The 22,487-nt window shown below is 44.7% G+C and overlaps 1 protein-coding gene across 1 annotated transcript in view; it reads right to left on the minus strand.

Annotated features, from left to right (window-relative positions):
- The window catches only part of kif1aa (kinesin family member 1Aa), a 61,159-nt gene that overhangs the window by 24,599 nt on the left and 14,073 nt on the right, over window positions 1-22,487 (minus strand). The window contains exons 5-25 of the mRNA XM_079245367.1: window positions 22,048-22,113; window positions 21,777-21,955; window positions 19,802-19,913; window positions 19,479-19,556; window positions 17,431-17,496; window positions 17,321-17,338; window positions 17,148-17,226; window positions 16,984-17,062; window positions 15,677-15,819; window positions 11,211-11,344; window positions 6,896-6,975; window positions 6,471-6,546; window positions 5,819-5,898; window positions 5,611-5,717; window positions 4,628-4,711; window positions 4,354-4,534; window positions 4,135-4,207; window positions 3,148-3,238; window positions 2,908-3,056; window positions 2,635-2,813; window positions 241-378 (exon numbers count right to left, since the gene is read on the minus strand). Coding sequence (XP_079101493.1) covers window positions 241-378; window positions 2,635-2,813; window positions 2,908-3,056; window positions 3,148-3,238; window positions 4,135-4,207; window positions 4,354-4,534; window positions 4,628-4,711; window positions 5,611-5,717; window positions 5,819-5,898; window positions 6,471-6,546; window positions 6,896-6,975; window positions 11,211-11,344; window positions 15,677-15,819; window positions 16,984-17,062; window positions 17,148-17,226; window positions 17,321-17,338; window positions 17,431-17,496; window positions 19,479-19,556; window positions 19,802-19,913; window positions 21,777-21,955; window positions 22,048-22,113 — 2,192 coding nt within the window. The remainder of the gene's footprint in view (window positions 1-240; window positions 379-2,634; window positions 2,814-2,907; window positions 3,057-3,147; window positions 3,239-4,134; window positions 4,208-4,353; window positions 4,535-4,627; window positions 4,712-5,610; window positions 5,718-5,818; window positions 5,899-6,470; window positions 6,547-6,895; window positions 6,976-11,210; window positions 11,345-15,676; window positions 15,820-16,983; window positions 17,063-17,147; window positions 17,227-17,320; window positions 17,339-17,430; window positions 17,497-19,478; window positions 19,557-19,801; window positions 19,914-21,776; window positions 21,956-22,047; window positions 22,114-22,487) is intronic.

A 22,487-nucleotide genomic window follows, 5' to 3' on the forward strand; every position in this document is an offset into this window, starting at 1 on the left:
CTGTTAAAGACGAAGGGCTGATATGCTCTATAATCAGAACTTATCATTAGAAAACAATGTCCAGTATTTTACTGAACAAAGACATGGTGTGATTGGAAAATAGTCCACCAAACAGCAGACTGAAAGAAGACAAACGATAATGTTGGCTGATCCACTCCATCACACTGAAAGGACAGAAAGTCTTGAGTCTGAGCTTGCAGAGGTGCACGAGCTCAGTCCATAAATCTCTACAGGGTTTACCTGCCAACCAGGCGGAACCAGGGGAAGCGGTCATAAAAAGGGTCGCCTCCTGTCATCACATTTTCACACTCCTCGCTGGTATTGTTGGGTACGTCGGCTGCTCGGTCATACATCTCTCTCATGAGATCAAGCCTCTGCCTGCAGGCAACGGCAACAAGAGTCACATAAAGAGATTTCGTTAAACAGATTCGTAGCTAGGATTTAATGAGTGAAAAGTGTGTTTATTACCAGATAATGATGAGTACAATGATAACATGACTTAATTTTACGATAGATGCAGATATTTTCATTTACTTTTGTAACTAAAGATGGGTCTAATGAATTAAAAAAGACAAAAAACTGATTTTTTACAATCCACTTTATCAGGTTCACCTGCTGTTATCAAGAATAGCTAAAGAACGGGAGATTCTCATCACGATGAGGTGGAACGGGAGATTCTCATCATGATGAGGTGGAACGGGAGATTCTCATCATGATGAGGTGGAACGGGAGATTCTCATCATGATGAGGTGGAATGGGAAATTCTCATGGTGATGAGGTGGAACGGGAGATTCTCATGGTGATGAGGTGGAACGGGAGATTCTCATCACGATGTGGTGGAACGGGAGATTCTCATCATGATGAGGTGGAACGGGAGATTCTCATCATGATGAGGTGGAACGGGAGATTCTCATCACGATGAGGTGGAACGGGAGATTCTCATCATGATGAGGTGGAACGGGAGATTCTCATCATGATGAGGTGGAACGGGAGATTCTCATCATGATGAGGTGGAACGGGATATTCTCATCACGATGTGGTGGAACGGGAGATTCTCATCACGATGAGGTGGAACGGGAGATTCTCATCATGATGAGGTGGAACGGGAGATTCTCATCATGATGAGGTGGAACGGGAGATTCTCATCATGATGTGGTGGAACGGGAGATTCTCATCATGATGAGGTGGAACGGGAGATTCTCATGGTGATGAGGTGGAACGGGAGATTCTCATCATGATGAGGTGGAACGGGGGATTCTCATCATGATGAGGTGGAACGGGAGATTCTCATGGTGATGAGGTGGAACGGGAGATTCTCATCATGAGGTGGAACGGGAGATTCTCATGGTGATGAGGTGGAACGGGAGATTCTCATGGTGATGAGGTGGAACGGGAGATTCTCATCATGATGAGGTGGAACGGGGGATTCTCATCATGATGAGGTGGAACGGGAGATTCTCATGGTGATGAGGTGGAACGGGAGATTCTCATCATGATGAGGTGGAACGGGAGATTCTCATCATGATGTGGTGGAACGGGAGATTCTCATCATGATGTGGTGGAACGGGAGATTCTCATCATGATGTGGTGGAACGGGAGATACTCATCATGATGAGGTGGAACGGGAGATTCTCATCATGATGTGGTGGAACAGGAGATTCTCATCATGATGTGGTGGAACGGGAGATACTCATGGTGATGAGGTGGAACGGGAGATTCTAATCATGATGAGGTGGAACGGGAGATTCTCATCATGATGAGGTGAAACGGGAGATTCTCATCATGATGAGTTGGAACGGGAGATTCTCCTCATGATGAGTTGGAACGGGAGATTCTCATCATGATGTGGTGGAACGGGAGATACTCATCATGATGAGGTGGAACGGGAGATTCTCATCATGATGTGGTGGAACGGGAGATTCTCATCATGATGAGGTGGAACGGGAGATTCTCATCATGATGAGGTGGAACGGGAGATTCTCATCATGATGAGTTGGAACGGGAGATTCTCCTCATGATGAGGTGGAACGGGAGATTCTCATGGTGATGTGGTGGAACGGGAGATTCTCATCATGATGAGGTGGAACAGGAGATTCTCATCATGAGGTGGAACGGGAGATTCTCATCATGATGTGGTGGAACGGGAGATACTCATCATGATGAGGTGGAACGGGAGATTCTCATCATGATGTGGTGGAACGGGAGATTCTCATCATGATGAGGTGGAACGGGAGATTCTCATCATGATGAGGTGGAACGGGAGATTCTCATCATGATGTGGTGGAACGGGAGATTCTCATCATGATGTGGTGGAACGGGAGATTCTCATCACAGTGTGGTAGAATGAGAGATTATCATTGTGAATGTGCAGCAACTGTGTGATGCTTCATGTTAATATGGAGCAAAATCTCTGAGAAATGTTTGCACCTTTATAAATGTTTGACACCAAGAATCTAAGCAGTTCTGGAGGTAAAAGGGTTTGACTCATTACTAGCAAGTTAGACCTGAAAAAGTGGAGTTTCTATTACACTACAATACCATGAAAACTTGTGTGTATGATAGTTTACAGACACTACGCTGTATCTGCCTTAGATGTAAGTCTTTGTGAAGTAAAGACCATTTGTGTGAAGTTACCTTAGTTTTTCTAACGTCCAGTAGTGAGTGGCCCCGTTCTTCTGATCTTGCACCTCTACAGCCACAATTGTGCGAGGAAAATGTTGCTTTTCTTTGTCTTTAGTTGCCTCTGGGGGCAACAGTTCAGGAGGCAAGGGGGAGTAGAGGGTGTCTGTCAGCAACACAAACTGGAACTGGACCTGCAGGGGGACAGGAAGCATCTGGATACAGAATCAAATATATAGATCTATGTAGATCTACTGCGGAAGTATGGATAGCAACCAGATACCAGACCTTCTTTTTGAGTTCAACACTGATGGCGTTAGCTTCCTTCAGAAAGATTGCGTTTCCCCACAGCAGGTCTCTTAGAGAGGTGAACTGGTAACACCTCCACTTACGGAAGCTCCACACGGCCATCTCTCTTTCTCGCTCTGTCCATTGAGCTGTTGGACATAATAATCACAAATCTTCATGCTGACAAAATGTCTGAACAACCAACATCTCCAGAGAATGCTTGTCAGTCGCTAAGGTTACCTTCTTCTTCTGGTTCCTCTTCTTCCTCTGGGGCTTCTGGGTAACAACGGTCCACTTGCTTCTGGAGAGCTTCCAGTTTGCTCTCGTAATCCTAGATAACAGAATATTCACCACCATGTTAGCAGTTCGGTGACTTTACTGTCAGATCACCGAATAAACTACCAGGTATCATAATAAATGCTCATCCACACATAATATATGTTGTCAAAAATGATCTTTTCATCAATTAATAGTTATTGTTTTTTTTTAACATTGGTTGGTGTAGAAGGACATGGACAAATAACAAAGGACATCAAAATATATGTTCTTCAGCTTTACCCCTAAGGGCTAATATCCATGTTATAAGCTGCTACTTTTCTCTTTGAATCCTGCAGCTGAAACAATGATGAGTTTTTACAGGCTAATGAATGACTTTGCGTTTCTTGCACACACCCTCATCATGGGAAACGCATGAAGACATGCATAAGTTGCAGCCTTCAGATTAAAAGCTGTTGGAGAAGGAAATAGAGCAGCTGCACGCCCGGTGGAGGTGCTGCTTACAAGCCGGTGCACTCTGTCGCCTGGAAATTACGCTACACTTTCTGAGACCAATTGCATCCTTTTATGGTCAAAACTGAGCTCAAAACTGGTGTTTATGATGTTTTACCTGAAATAGGAAAAGGATATATCTGAAAATAACTTGTGGTACAAAAAGTATGTAAATTAATGTTCAGTGGATTATTTCTTTGTTGTAATGATGCTTCTCATGGAAAATGTGTTTGCGGGTTGAGCTGTTAAATATAAGTATGTGTGTTGAACCCAAGTAAAACTTGCTAAATGCCTCCATTTCAAAGGCAAATAAACAGATTTTCCAGAAGATTTACTGACAAGAAACATTCCTACAACAATAAATTCATCAGCCACACAATCATTTCCTTTTTGTGCTAAATTTATCTATATCTGGTTTTGTATAGCTTGCCACAAAGTAAAACCCCAGTATGACTGTACCAATCTTTGTTTCTCCAGCAGGTTGTTGGCCTCTTCTCTTTCTTTGCGATATTGATCCTCCAGCTCCTGAAGCCTGAGGACATAAATCCAAGCAAACAAAAAATTAGAGAAAGAGGGATGGAAAAGGTGAAGTGCACCAGTGTGTGAGTGTGTAAAGTGCTGCAGATCTACAGCTGGTAAGAAAGTCATCACTGCTTCTTCTATATGAGTATTATTTACCTTTGCTCCATTTCTTGCTTCATATCAATGCCTTGTTTGTCCAGCAGCTCTCTCTGAGCGAAGGCCCAGTCAACGGGCTCAGCAGGAGTTTCAGCACAGGGGGTCCTCTCCCTCTTGGCCCTGGCCTGCTCGGGATGATTGAACCGGAAAACGTGGCTTTTCCCCAGGATGATGCGGTTTCCTGCAGGGGCAAATCATAAAGAGTTAGTTCAATATTTACATCAATATTTCTGCTATGTTTGTTTGGAAACAGAAAATATGACCGCTGTCAGACCTGACTTCAGAACAGTCGGTTCAGTCACTCTCTTTCCGTTGACATAAGTCTCCGCTCCTTCACAGGGTTCTAGGATCACTGCTGCTCAGGAACAGACAAGATTTTAATGTTGCAGCAACGGTGAACTGCAATGCACAAATATGAACTTTTATAAACGATTATTTTTCCTCTTTAATAACATCAATTCATGTTGCATCATATATCACTGGAAAGCCTGATCAGTCACAATGAGGTAGAACCAGTAATGATGGTGCTTCTGCAGAATAAGCAACGCACCTAAACATGTGTGTAGTCCCCCCCTAAATGTGCCAAAATCTCCTGTTGGTATTTACTCTGGTTCAGTTTCTGGGTTGGATGACTGAATTTTCCCAGGCGTTGATGATCCATGTAAACCGCATTGATGATGATCCACGTTGAAGGTTCTGTATGTGTTTTATGTTTGTTTTACATAGTATTGACTCTGTATGGGTGCTACCTTGGCCAGGTCTCCCTTGTAAGAGAGATTTCTGATCTGGTTAATTAAAGGTAAATAAAATAGATAAATAAATAAATAAAGTAAAGCCTGATCAGCTGGACTCATAGCAGGTCTCTCCATCCTCTCCAGTCCCAGCTGCTCCATGATAACCCTGGCTCTGTAGGGGAATGCATTGTCCTGCCAAAGGGTGGAGTTAAACCCCAGATTCTGGAGATACCGTATTCCCACTGGCTCTAAAATCTCAGTCCGATTTGCTTTCTATCAACCGATCCACCCAGAAACTCCTGACCAGAGTGAATCCCAGCAGAAGAATGTTGAAGGTGATTTTAACACGATATTTGGGGACATTACAGACATGTTCTACAAACACAGAGAGTTTATATGTTATACCTCATTGTAAAGGTTTTCCGATGAAGGATAACACAACACAAACTGGTATTATCAAAGTAATCAACAAAAAAACTAATTGCAATGCTTTTTGCTGAGCTACTTGGCTGTATAAGCTCACTTTCCCCCATTGGACCAGTCGAACTGGTAAAAGTGCAGTGCTCATCCTTGATGAAGTGTCCACTGAGGACAATGTCTTGACGACTGCTGGCATCTAAACGACCAACCCTAAAAGGCATAAAGAGGTAACAGTGCCTCAGTTTGTATTCAGGTTTTCTCCTTCATCATTTTATTGTGTATTAACATAAAATTCAACATCAGAGTCTGACCTGGTGATTCCGTCTTTAATGTAGTACAGCAGGCACTCAGACATCAGGGGATCCTCATTGAGGTTCACTAAATGAGGTGTCTGACAGAGGAAAGAGGAGCTTACTGTCACGCAAAAAATCATTTGGTAACATATGTTGTTTACAATCTAGCGTATGGATCAGAGGTCTGCAAACACTCAGTGTGAAGAAACATTAAATCCATGCAGATAGATGCGCCCACAGCATTTCAGCATGGGTGTAATTGGGTTGGAGGCAGAGCCATAAATCACTGGAATGGGAGCACAACCATTATCTTTCCCGCCATGTTTACACCCGTTGCTGCCTCACGGCTGTGAGGAAGCGTTTGCAGTGAGTCGTTTAGTAGATTTAGGATAACAATTAATGAAAAGAAGAGAAAGGCTTGTCTGGTCTGTAGAGGGTCCTTTTGAGAAAACCCTCAAAGCACACAGTACAGATGTTTTACACACTTCAGAGCAACAAACCTCGTTGGGGGAAAACAGCCCGACCGTGTCGATAAACACAGGCTCGGGCTTTCGGGGGTTATCGGAGGGCTTTGGGGTAAATAAATAAGCATTTAAGTGATTAATTTAAGTGATTAACATGAAATCACAAAGAACATATGGGGGTGTTAAGTAGAAGGTTTTATTTGTACCTTTTTTGGAGAGAACACGCCAACAGTGCCACCATCTTCTCGCATTGCCACGCCCATTTCTGCCAGCAGGGCCTCTCTGTGGATCAATACAAACACACCGTGTGCGTTTCATGCTGTTCGTCTGTAAAGACACCTCATGTGTTGTCCTACACAAGCTTGTAGTGCAACAATAGCTTGTTTTTCAACACAACACACTGCAGAACCAAAGTTAGATGATGGAAATAAGCTCCTCTCCTACATTTAGTTAGTGTAGTCAGATTTATTGATTAGGCACACAGTATGGAGTATATTGTCCATCGTACGACTAGTTTAGGACAAGCATGCTAAAGGCATTTAGCATCCATCCCCTCTGTGGCCCTGAACAGGTCCCAGCAGCTGTAGAGGATGGATCAGTGATCAATAAAGTTATTTAAATAAAATCTTACCTTTCCATTCGGATGGCTTCTGTTTTACGAAGTTTCTCCTCCCAAGTCTCATTGAGTTCAGCTATAATTTTCTCTGTTTCCTGAGAGTAAAAACAGCAATAATTTAAGTCATTAAAGGGATCATTCTGGTAAACAGGTTTTGTATAGTCTCACATCCCAGGAAAAATATGTAACTTATGGTTATTATTGAACTAAACCCATCACCATCAATCATACTAACTACACATATTCAGCTTGTCCCATCAGACTGCAGGCTTACTGCTGGTTTCTAGTAGAACTGGAGGCAGAACTTTTACTTATTAGATCCTCCCTGTGGAACCGGATCCCAGTCTGGCTTCAGGAAGCAGATCATCTTCAAACTTCCCTTCCTGATAAATCTTCTAGTCAGGTCCGGCTTGGTGACCCTGATCCATCCTTCTAGTCGTGCTTCAACAGGCCGAGGCTGCTGGGAGACGTCCCATCATGCACTGTGTTCCTCTCTGCTCTCTTTACTCTCCATGTAGAAACATCTGGCATTGTTCTTCATTTTTGTTTCTCTTCTTCTATCTCAGCAGGATCCCTGGCTTAGTCATGCTGCTGGTTGATCCTCTTTCCTGTCCTCTCTTTCCCCAACTAGTTCCTGGTTCCAGCTCTGATGGAGGTCTTCTCCTGGTTCCAGCTCTGATGGAGGTCTTCTCCTGGTTCCAGCTCTGATGGAGGTCTTCCCCTGGTTCCATGTCTGATGGAGGTCTTCCCCTGGTTCCATGTCTGATGGAGGTCTTCTCTTGGTTCCAGCTCTGATGGAGGTCTTCTCTTGGTTCCAGCTCTGATGGAGGTCTTCTCCTGGTTCCAGCTCTGATGGAGGTCTTCTCCTGGTTCCAGCTCTGATGGAGGTCTTCTCCTGGTTCCAGCTCTGATGGAGGTCTTCTCCTGGTTCCAGCTCTGATGGAGGTCTTCTCCTGGTTCCAGCTCTGATGGAGGTCTTCCCCTGGTTCCATGTCTGATGGAGGTCTTCTCCTGGTTCCAGCTCTGATGGAGGTCTTCCCCTGGTTCCATGTCTGATGGAGGTCTTCCCCTGGTTCCATGTCTGATTGAGGTCTTCTCTTGGTTCCAGCTCTGATGGAGGTCTTCTCCTGGTTCCAGCTCTGATGGAGGTCTTCCCCTGGTTCCATGTCTGATGGAGGTCTTCTCTTGGTTCCAGCTCTGATGGAGGTCTTCTCTTGGTTCCAGCTCTGATGGAGGTCTTCTCCTGGTTCCAGCTCTGATGGAGGTCTTCTCCTGGTTCCAGCTCTGATGGAGGTCTTCTCCTGGTTCCAGCTCTGATGGAGGTCTTCCCCTGGTTCCATGTCTGATGGAGGTCTTCTCCTGGTTCCAGCTCTGATGGAGGTCTTCCCCTGGTTCCATGTCTGATGGAGGTCTTCTCCTGGTTCCAGCTCTGATGGAGGTCTTCCCCTGGTTCCATGTCTGATGGAGGTCTTCTCTTGGTTCCAGCTCTGATGGAGGTCTTCCCCTGGTTCCATGTCTGATGGAGGTCTTCTCTTGGTTCCAGCTCTGATGGAGGTCTTCTCCTGGTTCCAGCTCTGATGGAGGTCTTCCCTTGGTTCCATGTCTGATGGAGGTCTTCCCCTGGTTCCATGTCTGATGGAGGTCTTCTCTTGGTTCCAGCTCTGATGGAGGTCTTCTCTTGGTTCCAGCTCTGATGGAGGTCTTCTCCTGGTTCCAGCTCTGATGGAGGTCTTCTCCTGGTTCCAGCTCTGATGGAGGTCTTCTCCTGGTTCCAGCTCTGATGGAGGTCTTCCCCTGGTTCCAGCTCTGATGGAGGTCTTCTCCTGGTTCCAGCTCTGATGGAGGTCTTCCCCTGGTTCCATGTCTGATGGAGGTCTTCTCCTGGTTCCAGCTCTGATGGAGGTCTTCCCCTGGTTCCATGTCTGATGGAGGTCTTCTCTTGGTTCCAGCTCTGATGGAGGTCTTCTCTTGGTTCCAGCTCTGATGGAGGTCTTCTCCTGGTTCCAGCTCTGATGGAGGTCTTCTCTTGGTTCCAGCTCTGATGGAGGTCTTCTCTTGGTTCCAGCTCTGATGGAGGTCTTCTCTTGGTTCCAGCTCTGATGGAGGTCTTCCCCTGGTTCCATGTCTGATGGAGGTCTTCTCTTGGTTCCAGCTCTGATGGAGGTCTTCTCCTGGTTCCAGCTCTGATGGAGGTCTTCCCTTGGTTCCATGTCTGATGGAGGTCTTCCCCTGGTTCCAGCTCTGATGGAGGTCTACTCTTGGTTCCAGCTCTGATGGAGGTCTTCTCTTGGTTCCAGCTCTGATGGAGGTCTTCTCTTGGTTCCAGCTCTGATGGAGGTCTTCTCTTGGTTCCATGTCTGATGGAGGTCTTATTCTCCCGGTTCCAGCTCTGATGGAGGTCTTCTCCTGGTTCCATGTCTGATGGAGGTCTTCTCCTGGTTCCAGCTCTGATGGAGGTCTTCTCCTGGTTCCAGCTCTGATGGAGGTCTTCTCCTGGTTCCAGCTCTGATGGAGGTCTTCTCTTGGTTCCATGTCTGATGGAGGTCTTCTCCTGGTTCCAGCTCTGATGGAGGTCTTCCCCTGGTTCCATGTCTGATGGAGGTCTTCTCTTGGTTCCAGCTCTGATGGAGGTCTTCTCTTGGTTCCAGCTCTGATGGAGGTCTTCTCCTGGTTCCAGCTCTGATGGAGGTCTTCTCCTGGTTCCAGCTCTGATGGAGGTCTTCTCCTGGTTCCAGCTCTGATGGAGGTCTTCTCCTGGTTCCATGTCTGATGGAGGTCTTCCCCTGGTTCCATGTCTGATGGAGGTCTTCTCCTGGTTCCAGCTCTGATGGAGGTCTTCCCCTGGTTCCATGTCTGATGGAGGTCTTCTCCTGGTTCCAGCTCTGATGGAGGTCTTCCCCTGGTTCCATGTCTGATGGAGGTCTTCTCTTGGTTCCAGCTCTGATGGAGGTCTTCCCCTGGTTCCATGTCTGATGGAGGTCTTCCCCTGGTTCCATGTCTGATGGAGGTCTTCTCCTGGTTCCATGTCTGATGGAGGTCTTCTCTTGGTTCCAGCTCTGATGGAGGTCTTCTCTTGGTTCCAGCTCTGATGGAGGTCTTCTCCTGGTTCCAGCTCTGATGGAGGTCTTCTCCTGGTTCCAGCTCTGATGGAGGTCTTCTCCTGGTTCCAGCTCTGATGGAGGTCTTCCCCTGGTTCCAGCTCTGATGGAGGTCTTCTCTTGGTTCCAGCTCTGATGGAGGTCTTCTCCTGGTTCCAGCTCTGATGGAGGTCTTCTCCTGGTTCCAGCTCTGATGGAGGTCTTCCCCTGGTTCCATGTCTGATGGAGGTCTTCCCCTGGTTCCATGTCTGATGGAGGTCTTCCCCTGGTTCCAGCTCTGATGGAGGTCTTCTCCTGGTTCCAGCTCTGATGGAGGTCTTCTCTTGGTTCCAGCTCTGATGGAGATCTTCTCCTGGTTCCAGCTCTGATGGAGGTCTTCTCTTGGTTCCATGTCTGATGGAGGTCTTATTCTCCCGGTTCCAGCTCTGATGGAGGTCTTCTCCTGGTTCCATGTCTGATGGAGGTCTTCCCCTGGTTCCATGTCTGATGGAGGTCTTCTCCTGGTTCCATGTCTGATGGAGGTCTTCTCTTGGTTCCAGCTCTGATGGAGGTCTTCTCTTGGTTCCAGCTCTGATGGAGGTCTTCTCCTGGTTCCAGCTCTGATGGAGGTCTTCTCTTGGTTCCAGCTCTGATGGAGGTCTTCTCTTGGTTCCAGCTCTGATGGAGGTCTTCTCTTGGTTCCAGCTCTGATGGAGGTCTTCTCTTGGTTCCAGCTCTGATGGAGGTCTTCCCCTGGTTCCATGTCTGATGGAGGTCTTCTCTTGGTTCCAGCTCTGATGGAGGTCTTCTCTTGGTTCCAGCTCTGATGGAGGTCTTATTCTCCCGGTTCCAGCTCTCATGGATGTTTTTTTTTAAATGTGGATCATATAACTGACCTGATCGGACTGTATCCTAGAAGTGTCCTGGGATGACTTTGTCATGAACTGATGCTATAAGAATAAAGCTGAACTGAACTTGTCGTGCTGTTTTCTAATGATATACTTTGATAATCTATAGAGGAAAACTTTCCAGCTGATTTCATACATCCCCATAATTAACATGAATTTGAAGTAAATGAGGTTAAGAAATAACTTAATTTGGTCTCGATCACATCATTTAACTAGTCAGTAATAAGACAATTTTGATGCCAAATGGTTTGTAAAAAACAAAATGTATTTGTTTCAATGTAATAGTAACTATATGATGGTTGAGGCTTGTAGTTTGACTTTATAAACATGTTAGTGGACGCTCACCTTCAGCCTCTCAATGGCCTCCTCGCTGCCTGGGCTGAACATGATGCGGTCATGAAGACTGGCGATGGACCCGGCTCGGCTGGACAGTGCTGAGAGGGACGGAGAGGGGCTCATACCCGTCATGGCATTGGTCACTGTGGAGAGATCATCCCTTTGATTCACAGCTTGGCCTTTATTGTTATTGTTCTTGTAATCGGATATGTCTGTCAGCGTGGGACGAGGCGTAGGGAGTGGACGGGAAGTGGGGGTTGGGGTAATCAATAACAGAAAGTAAAAGAACGAAGAAATGTAGAAAGGAAGAAAAGAGAAAATAGAAAAGACAAAAGAGATGTGGCTTCAAACACGTCTAAGTCAGACAGAGAAATCTGTAGAAAAGTGAAGGCAGCGCCAGCAGGAAAACCACGCACAGAGAAGAGCAGCTCAAACGACGCAGCAAAGATGTCATCCAGCCACAACAAGACTACATGCCACTAAAACATCAGGCATAGCGTCATATGCAGTCATTCCAACGTAAGGCAATGCATCCCTTCCCCATCATATGCCACTAATCAGCCATGTTGGAAAAAATAAACATTTTAACCAGCAGGAAAGTTGTGGAAATAAATATGAGACAGGGATGGGACAACGTGCAGAGACGTACAGAAATATACTGGAATAAGGTCTTATTTTCTGGAGAGAACAATGTGAAACACATTTTCTGGAACTGGTCTTTCGTCATGGCAGATGGGTTTGTGTGGTCAGGATCCTGAATGCTCCAAATGAAACCCAAGCCCATCAAACCTGCCCTCCTTAGAACAGAGAAACATGGACACTCGTCTGGATCTGGGCCGGGACAGCAGAGGTAGACGGTGACTCGGTTGGGATTAGAGCTCTGCTGCGATGGCTGACAAATGGCAAGTAGGCAGAGATGCTTAAACCTGGTCTGGAGGGACTGAGAAGGTCCAGCCTGATCTAAACCTGAGTGATAAGTTGATGTTGGACTTCCGTGCCGGTAAATCTCCAGAGTAAAGGTGATAGCAGACATGTATTTGGTGTTAGACCTTTGGACGCTCTCGGAGGTCACCGAAAAGCCAGATAAAAACATTGTTTTGTGCAGTTTTGTTTATTTTCTCTTATCTATTCCTGTAATGTAGAGGATATATGCAGAAAAGGCCTGTTACAGGAACTACTTTAGGTTTAGTGAAGTGATTATCTCAGAGACATGAGTTTTATAATCAGATCAGAAAGCTTAACTGATGTCAACTCCACAGCGACTGTCAGAAAAGCATTGATTTACCGTTGCTTAGTGTGGGGTTGGCAAGTGTTCTGAGGTTTGGCCCAAAAACCCTCCTGGAAAACAGCTCAGCCTCTCAGAGGACAGGATGGGATACCTCCCAAATGGAGATGGTTTGTATGCATTTCAGTATGACACTCACACTCATTCCCCCACTAAGCACTACACGGGCATGCTGGAGAGTCAAGCCTCAGATACAGGAGAAACAATGTAGATGTGCATCAGCTTGATGCTCAGGATGGAGCTCAGATTATCAGAGGAACCTGGAAGTTTGCTGTTCTGGTTTGTTCTGGGATGCTGCATTGTGGGGGGAATAAGGCTTCCCATTGAGTATTCATGGTGATATTTGAGAAGCATGGTGGCACTTCCTGTTTGCTGAAGTGTGCTTAGCATGACGTCCAACCTGCTCAGAGCCCCCAGCTGGTCTCTAATCCTGTTCATGGTTATGATTGACAGGATTTCTCAGCCAGGTATGCTCCCTTTACTTGTACAGGACAAGTCTAAGCCAAGTATCAGCAGTCTATGCAGTCACGTGAGCACGTCTTACAACAACGTTTTACTATGTTTTTACCCCACGAGATGGCTGCGCTGTCAGATCTATCAGATCAATCAGATCTTTCAGAGATCTGGTAGAAGTTTGCCATAGAAGAAGGATCTAGGAAAAAGATCTGCTGCTTCTTCACATGATAAGAAGCCATCTGAGTTGGTTTGGGCTGTTCCTTGTAGAGCTTTACCAGGCAATGCCAGCTGGGCACAGTCTCCAAGGCTGACAGTGAGCTCACTGGGAGGATTTAATCTCCAAACTGGACCCTCAGGAGGAGCTGAAGAATATGGACTTTTCTGCATCCTTCTTGCTACTGTGATTCAGATGTGAACGATGTGGATTAGAAGAGGAATAAATTAAAGAATGAAAGCCCATTAGGAAGCCACAACTCTGAATTAAGATCTAAAATAAAGAGGAAGTGATTTGCTAATACAAATTACTGAGAGGATCCATTTCCCTGACTCACACTCGGCCTTAAAAGTCCTTTTTGGAAACTTTTCAGTCATCTTTAAAATGGTTTCTGTTTATCAAAACAATACACAAAATAGTTTATAAGCTTTGCAGTTTTCGTCTTAGTTTCATCTGGACTTTATTGTTGTTCCTCCTTATTAAACTCTGCTCCATGAAGAACATCAGCTGTCAGCTGTATCCATGGAGACGAAGGGAAACAATCTGGCTGAGTGTATCACAACCACCCATCTGGACACGCTTCATCCTGCTGAGATGGATCACAGAATATTTCCTTTGTAGTTAATGAAGTTGTGTTTTATGAATGGAGGGTAAAAAGCCGTGGTATTAAAGTAGACGACTTCCTCAAAGAACTTAACGATAATGATCACTCTGACTGGAAGCTGCATCACCAGCCTGCAGTTACTGTTTCCCTTCTCAGCACCATTACCAGGGCGACTTTACTGTATGCCATCATGAAGGAAGATACAGTGTGACAGATTCAACAAGGTGGAAACATTCCTCAGAAAGGGATGGACATGGTCAGCAGCAGGACTCAGGTAGGCTGTGGAGGTTAAACCATGTCATGTTGGTACTAAGGGGACCAAAGTGGGACCAGAAAACCTCCCCCCATCATTCCACCAGCAGCAGCCTGAAGCGTTGATCCTGACGGCAGGATGGATCCATGTTGTCGTGATGTTTCCAGCAGATTCTGATCCTACCATGTGAATGTGGAGCTGAACTGGAGACTCATCAGACCAGCAACGTTTCTCCATCTTCTATTGTCCAGTTCTGGTGAGTCTGTGTGAATTGTAGCCTCAGTTTCCTGTTCTTACTGACAGGAGGGAACCCGCTGTGGTCTTCTGCTGCTGGAGACCATCTGCTTCCAGGCTGGACGTGTTGTGTGTTCAGAGATGATGTTCTGCAGATCTTGGATGGAACCAGTGCTTACTGGACTTCCTGTTGTCTTTCCATCATCTCCAACCAGTCTGTCCATTCTCCTCTGACCTCTGACACCAACCAGACATTCTGGTCCAGACAACTGCTGCTGCTGGATATTTTCTCTTCTTCAGACCTTCTCTGGAAACACTAGAGATGGTTGTGTGTGAAAATCCCAGTAAACACTCAGACCAACAACCATGCTGCGTTCAAAGTCACGTAAATCTCCTTTCTTTCTCATTCTGATGCTCAGTTTGAGCTTCAGCAAGTCGTTTTCATCATGTCTACATGACCAGATGTTGGCAGGTGAAGCGGTGGAGCTGATAAAGTGGCCGGTTGGTGTAAAATAGTTTCTGCTTCAGGGAGTGATTTTCCGGCTTTAGCATCCTGTATTCACTGATTCATGAAAAGTTAAGCTCTGTCCCATTTATGCCACATCCATGAAGCCATTCACAGATCTCTGCAGCACCATCACGGTATTAGGTCCACAGCTGTTTCACAGTTAAAAGCCACAATGATAAAGCCTTTACAGACACTAGCTTCATGCTGGTTACGTTAACTTTAGCAGCTCAACTATTACCAGAAGTCATTAAAATGAGTCTTGGCGATAAAAAGCTGTATGTTGGTGCTGCAGAGAACACTGACAAGCTGCTATTCACTGCTGCAACAAGCGGCTGTCATGACAAGCTGCAGAGCAAAAGCAAAAGCCAGAAACACACGTTTCAAACCCTCGAAATCAGCACCAGATGCTCGATATGCTGAGAGGAGACAGAGAGAGAAAAAGGAAATATAAAACCTTTAGATAAAATGTTTCCTTACTGTAAAGTTCACATTTCTAAAGAAATATGTTCAGAACAAAATGTGTAACTTTGATTTGACCTTTCGCTAATAAATAAGCGTTCAAAGTTTCAGCCATGATATAAAAAATACTTATATGACTCAAAGTTAAGAGTTGGACCATGATGCATCAATTTCCTGTTATTAATGGATCTTTGTCCTGGTCCAATCAATTACAGGCTTTTTCTGGATAAACTGCAAACAGCTGAAAGCAAATCAGGCAAAACCTCCAAGGCTTGACAGAAGGAGCTAAAAGACTTTCAGATCACTTTGTTCACATTTACGCAACACTTTGTTGCCCTAAATTCTTCATTTGCACAAAGATTGTGGTCAGAAGGAGTAAATGAAGGGAGCTGCGTGGAATGTAAGCTTAAGAAAACATGTGAAAACCTTTAGAAATCATAAATATGTGAAGATGCTTCTTACTCTCAATGATGTCGCCCAGACCCTGGGCGTAGAGGAGGTCTTTGAGACGAGACACTTCCTCCTTCAGCTCACGCACCAATCGGTTGTTGGGATCCTCGTTGATGACGGCATTACAGCGGATCTGTTTGGCTCGATCAGCGTACCTGAGAGACAGGAGCAGGGTCATCAAATCAAATCGAATCGAATACATGAAGCATTTTTCATTCAACAAGTTGCACAAAATGTTTTCCAAAACACAAACTGTCACACACTCAGTCTTATTACCAAACAATACAAGAAACACAGAAAACACTGGGGAGAAAATATAAATAAATAAATAAATAAATAAACATTAACAATTAAAGTAACAATGTATAAAAATAGACATATAGTTCATATAAACCATGTACTTGTGTAAAACAGATAAAAATTACAAACTGAGCAGAAAGAGCTCCATAAATAAGCAATAAATAAAGGTAATAAATAAACAATTAGGTATTATCAAATTAGTTCAAAATAAACAACTAAAAACCAAGGCCGGATAATCCAATAGGCATTATGGGCACAGGCCCAGGGTCCAAAGTAGGGCATTTACCAGCAGTTTGGACATGAAACAAAATGTACATAAAAGCCAAATAGTTACACCACAGTGTCTGGTGTGTTGCTATTGGCTGAGAGATGTTAGAAATGCCGTTTCACAGTCTATCATTCACAATTTTTATAATATTGCGGTGGGGAAGGGGGGGCCTGGAATACTCTGGGCCCAGGGGCCTGTGCACTTTTAATCCGGCCCTGCTAATAACAAACTAGAAAAGCATCCAGAGAGAACAGACCTCTGCATAGCAGCTCATTTCCACACTTTTTAAAAAAAGTTTCCGTCCAGATCATTCCCAAAATTCCCTGGACTCCACATGCGAACGCGACAAATTCTCAGAAAAAACCCCCGAAATCTTCCCAGAACTTTTTGCATCAAGTTGCTGACAGACAGAACTTAACCTGCTTGGTGCAGAGAACCAGTCAAAGCTTAACTAAGAGTCTTGAGCTCATTTTCCAGCCCCGAGGTTCCCAGAACCAGAACTCCTTGCAGTCTGCAGACTAATCATGTAAAAGCAGGTCAGAGAAAAAAAAAGGGCCAAAACTATGAAGACATTATTAATTAATTCCATATAAAGTATGCTGACAAAGGCGAGGGGGTCTCTGCAGCGCTACGAAGGGTCTTTTGCTGTGAAACCGATGCAAACAGCAGAGGAAACGGGTTGGAAGCAACACTTGGTTTGTCTGGTGACGTTCAGCAGCTGCGAGGGAGGAAAGCATCTGCGGCCGTCTACCTGAGCGTGCTGAGGGTCTCGTCGTAGTTGATGTCTGCCGGACTCAGGGCAGCAACCATCGCAGTCCGAGAGTTCCCCCCTGACACAGAACAGACACGATCGCAACACTTTAGTCTCAGTTTGAGGAGAAGTAAAGCATAAGAACAGACAAACAGCTTTTATACCTAAGTTTTCTCTCAGCAGCCAGGTTAAAACCGAGTCTCTGTACGGGATGAAGCTTTCCACTTTCTTCTTCTTTTTATTCTTGGGATCAAATAGAAATGAAACCGAATTGTCACACAATTATTGGATTTTAAAAAAGTAGCGAAATAATGGATGGAAAAAAAGTCGCAGTTACCTTATTGGCCCCAGAATCCTAAAAATAAACAATGAAACAGATGAAAGTTAAGTGGAGAGTAAATATACTTTATCTTCTAACGTTCAACAAGAAGAAACAATAATACAAACCACTTCTGCCAAAGCAGAGATGACTTTTCCCAGCGTGGTTAGAGATTTGTTGATATTTGCTCCTTCCTGTCAAACAGATTAACACCAACGAGAACACTGTGAATGTTTCCACAACCAATCAATCAGTCTGATCAGCTGATTCAAAACACTCGGGATGAAAGAAAAAGTCAAACCACAATAAATAAATTTCCTCTTTTTTTTACTTCACAAACAATTCAACAGAAAGATAAAAAACAATACAATAATCTTGCTGCATAAGTTTGGACGCCCTTAAACTAATACTCTTCGTTGAAGCTACAGATCCTCGAGGTCATGAATTGATCGCATTTCTATCAGAACTTTGACAGAAATATGTTCTCTGGTCGGGAGAAACGGCTCACCATCAGACGTGGAGGAACACGAAGTTCACACAGGTCAGATTTAATTAACAGACTTGCACAGAGCTTGACGTCAAACTCTGCACGCGTTTGCTAATCGCCCATTGATCAGTCAGGTGTGTTGCAGCAGGGAAACTCCTAAGACCTGCAGGACTTCAGCCCTCCAGGACCAGAGCTGCTGTTGATAGGAAGTCATCCCCCAGAGGTCCTGTGACGACACTGACGTTCTCATTTGCTTCCTACTTGCAGGCAGACATGACTCGCTTGTTTCTGCAGCTTGTCTTTAACCTCCACTTGCCATTTCAGAGCAGGAGTGCACGCTGGAGCGTGCAATGCATGGTGGGTAACAGTGAGAAGTCAGTGCAGCATCGACACAAGGTCGTGTTCAGCTTGTTTATCTGTGTTGCATTCAGTTCAGCATTCACAGAAAAATGATCATATTTAATGAACGCCTTCGTACACAACACTGTTAGCCAATGCCGGATTATCCAACGGGTCCAGGGGCTCATACCCACTTGGGGCCCATTCGGAGACTAGTGGGGCCCACATAGAACACACAGCAGCAGTTTAGACATGAAACAAAATGTACATAAAAGCCAGATAGTTACACCATAGTGCCTGGTGTGTTGCTATTGGTACCACTGGCTGAGAGATGTTAGAAATGTCGTCTCACAGCTGTTACGGCCCATGGCCAGTCATCCAGCTGATCATCATTCCAACCATCATCACCTGGGAGATTGGATGCACTAGTTTTCTTCCAGGCACCGCCTTCAGACTGATGTGCTGGATGCTGATTGGTTGCCTACACGCCCACCTACCCTTGATTGGCCGGACCTTCTGCTGAGCACCAGAATAAAGGCTGCCAACGACCTTTGTTCGGGGCAGCTGTGTTTGGTTGAGCCTTGGTGCCACAGCTTGCCACTCAGTCACTGACAGTAAATGAGGTTGACTGTTTGGTGTTTTCAACATTTTTGTGATTATAGTTGGGTTTTGACTTTTGATGCTTTTTAAGGACTAGCGGGTCCTAAATAAAGCCTTCATTTGTGCATCTTCCTGATTTTCTTTTGTTAATGTTGCCACCCCTTTGTACCCCTGGAAAAACTCCATCGGGGGTCGTAACACAGCATATCATTCACAATTGTCACAATGTTGCGCTTGGGCGGGGGGGCGCGTAGGACACTCTGGACCCAGGGGCCTGTGCACTTTTAATCCGGCCCTGCTGTTAGCTGATGCTTTTGTTTGTCTCTGATTTGCAAATCAAGCCAGGGGTGGATGGTTTAGAGAAGGCGTCTGTCTACCCCGCAGTCCAGACAGAAGATTGTTGTAATGTGTACGACATAAGAACCTCGTGTAGCTCCTTCAGAGGTGCTCTGGGTCTCTTTGAAACCTCCTTGGACAGTTTTTTTTAGCTCTTTGGGGTTCATCCACTTTGCTAATCCCTGCTGTCCCACCTCTTCTCTGCTTCCTGATGACTGCCTTCACTGTGCTTCATGCTTCTTGGAAATGTTTTGTACCCTTTTCCTGCCTGACTAGCTTCGGTGAGACCCCTTTGACGATTTGTAACCTTTCTGTGAAACACGGTTCTCAGCAAAACCAGACATCCTAACAGAGGTGTGCGAACTCTTAACGTCCACTGCAGGCAAGTAAATGTGTCTCCAAAAGACATCTCACCTTAAGCCTGGTCCCTTTGGCTCCAGTCGAATCTGCCCTCTCACTGCCAGCCAAATCCACCAAACTGATTTTGCTGACCTGCAGCAGAAAAATAAAAAGCAACACATGAGCTGCCAAAGAGATCTGTAGGCGTTGGCATTTATTCCGGAGGCCTGCTTCAAATTAAAACCCTCTCCAAAATGTGAACACAATGACCTTCAAACAGTCATTGATTTCCTCTTAACCACAAGATTTATATCAGAGTCATCAGTCAGTTTAAAAACAAACAGAAGTACAAAGCTGGTTGTTGAGTAAATCCACGCAGGTCGGGACAAATCTGCTACCTTTTCAGAGGTGTTGTCAGTCTCTGCATCGTGACGTTTCTGGGTGAAAATGATGTTGAAGACAGCATGTGAGCGGCTGCTGGTCTCGTTCATGTTGGTGGCAGCAACAGTCCTGTACAGAAACACCACAGGTTAATTAGCATCCCAACGCCGCATCTGTTTATACGTCTAAAACCAAAATACGTTCATGGAACAGCATGAACGGGGTTAAAAGGTGATGTTTAGACAATTATATGGAATTCAAAAAGTTTAAATGACAACGCTTATTAAAGCAATGTTGAGATTTAAGAGTTTATGTGAACATATGTAAAATTATTTTACCGTCTCATGAAAAATAAAGGCTAATTTAGGATTTAATGTCAGCGACACACCTGTAAAACGTTGATAAGGGCTGGAAAAGTTAACTGGTACAAATGAGAAACAACTAGGTGAGCTTTAGATGTGTAATTAGGTTAACTCGCAACAGATCCATAACAAATGGAGCATTTCAGAGAGGTAGAGTCTCTCAGGTGGAAAGATAGAAAGATCTTCACCAATCTGAGACAAACTGGGTGAAAAAATTGTGGAATTTCTGACAAAAACTGCTTAATGTGAAATTGTGTATAATATTACCAAAAGATTCAGAATTAGGAGGAATCTCTGTGTGCATGGGACAAGACTGAAGGTCAAAACTAGAGGCTGCGTGAGGCAGCACTGCAGTATGGACATGGTTCTCTACTGGAAACCAGTGCATGGACTCAGGAAGATTCCAGAAATCACAAAGTTCATCCTGAAATCAATACATGCAGGTTAAAGCTCCATCATATGTGAAGAGGATCCAGAAACACGCCGTCTTCTCTGGACCAAAGCTCATTTAAAATGTTCTGAGTGGAAACCTGGATGAAGATGTGGAATAGTTTGTGGACAGCATGGACGGCGTGTCCTGCAGACTAAAGAGGAGAGGGAGTATCCAGCTTGTTATCAGCCTGCATCTCTGATGGGATGGGGTTGCATTAGTGCCGATGGCGTGGGCAGCTTCCACATCTGGGAAGCTCCATCAATGCTGAAACATCTGCTCCCATCCAGACAACGTCTCTTTCAGGGAAGACCTTGCAGGTTCCACCATGCTGGACCACATCCTGCATCATCACAGCAGCATGGTGGAACAGGAGAACTGGTCTGCTGCAGTCCAGTTTCACCAGTACAAAACATCTGGAGCATCATGGAAGCAGAAATCCTGCAACAAGGTCCAGTAGAGCAGCTGGAATCCTGCATCAGACCAGAACAAGACAACATTCCTCTCCTGAAACTCCAGTAGCTGCTCTCCTCACTTCCCAGATGTTTCCAGACAGATGGAAGAAGAGATGCTAATGATGCTAAACATCATCCTGGAACAACTTTTTACAGACATGTTGCTGCTTCAGATTCAACATGAGCTCATTATGTAGAGTAGAGATTAGGTTGTACATTGAAAGAAAAACCAGAAAATTCAAACATGAATTGTGTTAAAAACTGGCAGCTGGTATTTAATCTCCTAAATCAGTCAGTGCATTAAAAAAGAAAATAAAAAAACATTTAAATAAATGTTTAAAAACTACATTAACATTTTGTAACTTGTTTCCATTTGTAATATACTGATCACTTATTTATTCTAACTTACAGGGGCATGTCCACTATCGTGGTCACCCCTCCAGCTGCAGATGTTTACAGACAGATGTTAGAGGAAGAGGAGTTGCTAACGATGCTAAACATCATCCTGGAACTACTTTTTACACATGTTGCTGCTAAAATGTTTCAGTTTCTGATGTTATGTTCTACTGGGAGTAAAATATGTGTTGATAAGATGTGTAAATCATTACGCATCCCCTCAACCTTCCTGGATTTCTTATATCTTTTAATTTCACTAAACCCGTCATGACTGAACTGAATAAACCCTTTAACTGAATGTGATCCTTTATGGCTGTTTAAACAGACTCTGAATGAGAGGCTCCATCACCTGGCCTTGTTTCCAGAGTCCATCAAGTCCTGGATATCATTGTAGGAGGTGACAGCCAGCTTGGACAGGTCCTCCACATAGGGTCCCATCAGAGGATGCTCGCGCACACGCAGGTTCCCTTTGTTTTTGGGGTTCAGCAAGTCCCGCACACGTTCACAGTAGATCTCCATGTAGCTGACCTGTGCAAACATATCATCAGCTTGAACACTTATGACCAGTGGAGGTTTGCATCTACGGTACGAAGCAGGCGGCAGAGTCTGCCCTCTCTTACCTCCACAGAGTAAGACATGCTGTTGTCTGTGTTATCGTTGATCTTTGTGAAAAGATCTTCACACAACTGGAAAAAAAATAGAAAAAATAACATTTCTAGAGTTACTGTCCTTGCAGGAAAATCCTGGGGATGGTGTGTTTTCATGTGGATAAAACGTGTGTGCATGTTTTATTCATTGTTCGTTGTATTTAAACACATTTCCACATTTACCTTACATGTGTTTACACATGGATACGCTCTTATAGCAAATGTGGACCCATGGTTTTGGAATATTTCGACATGCTTCTCACCTTGCAACACCCCATGTTTCCTCATGCGGATCCACACGTGTTCACATGAAGTTTTGTGGAATACATGTTGTAAGTGTCTTTAAAATTACAGAGAAGCCAATTAAGAAGCTTATCATTTTATTGCTGTTCCAAACGCTAAGGTGTTTTTTT

The sequence above is a fragment of the Telmatherina bonti genome, assembly GCF_933228915.1.
Source record: "Telmatherina bonti genome assembly, chromosome: 8".
Lineage (NCBI taxonomy): Eukaryota > Metazoa > Chordata > Actinopteri > Atheriniformes > Telmatherinidae > Telmatherina > Telmatherina bonti.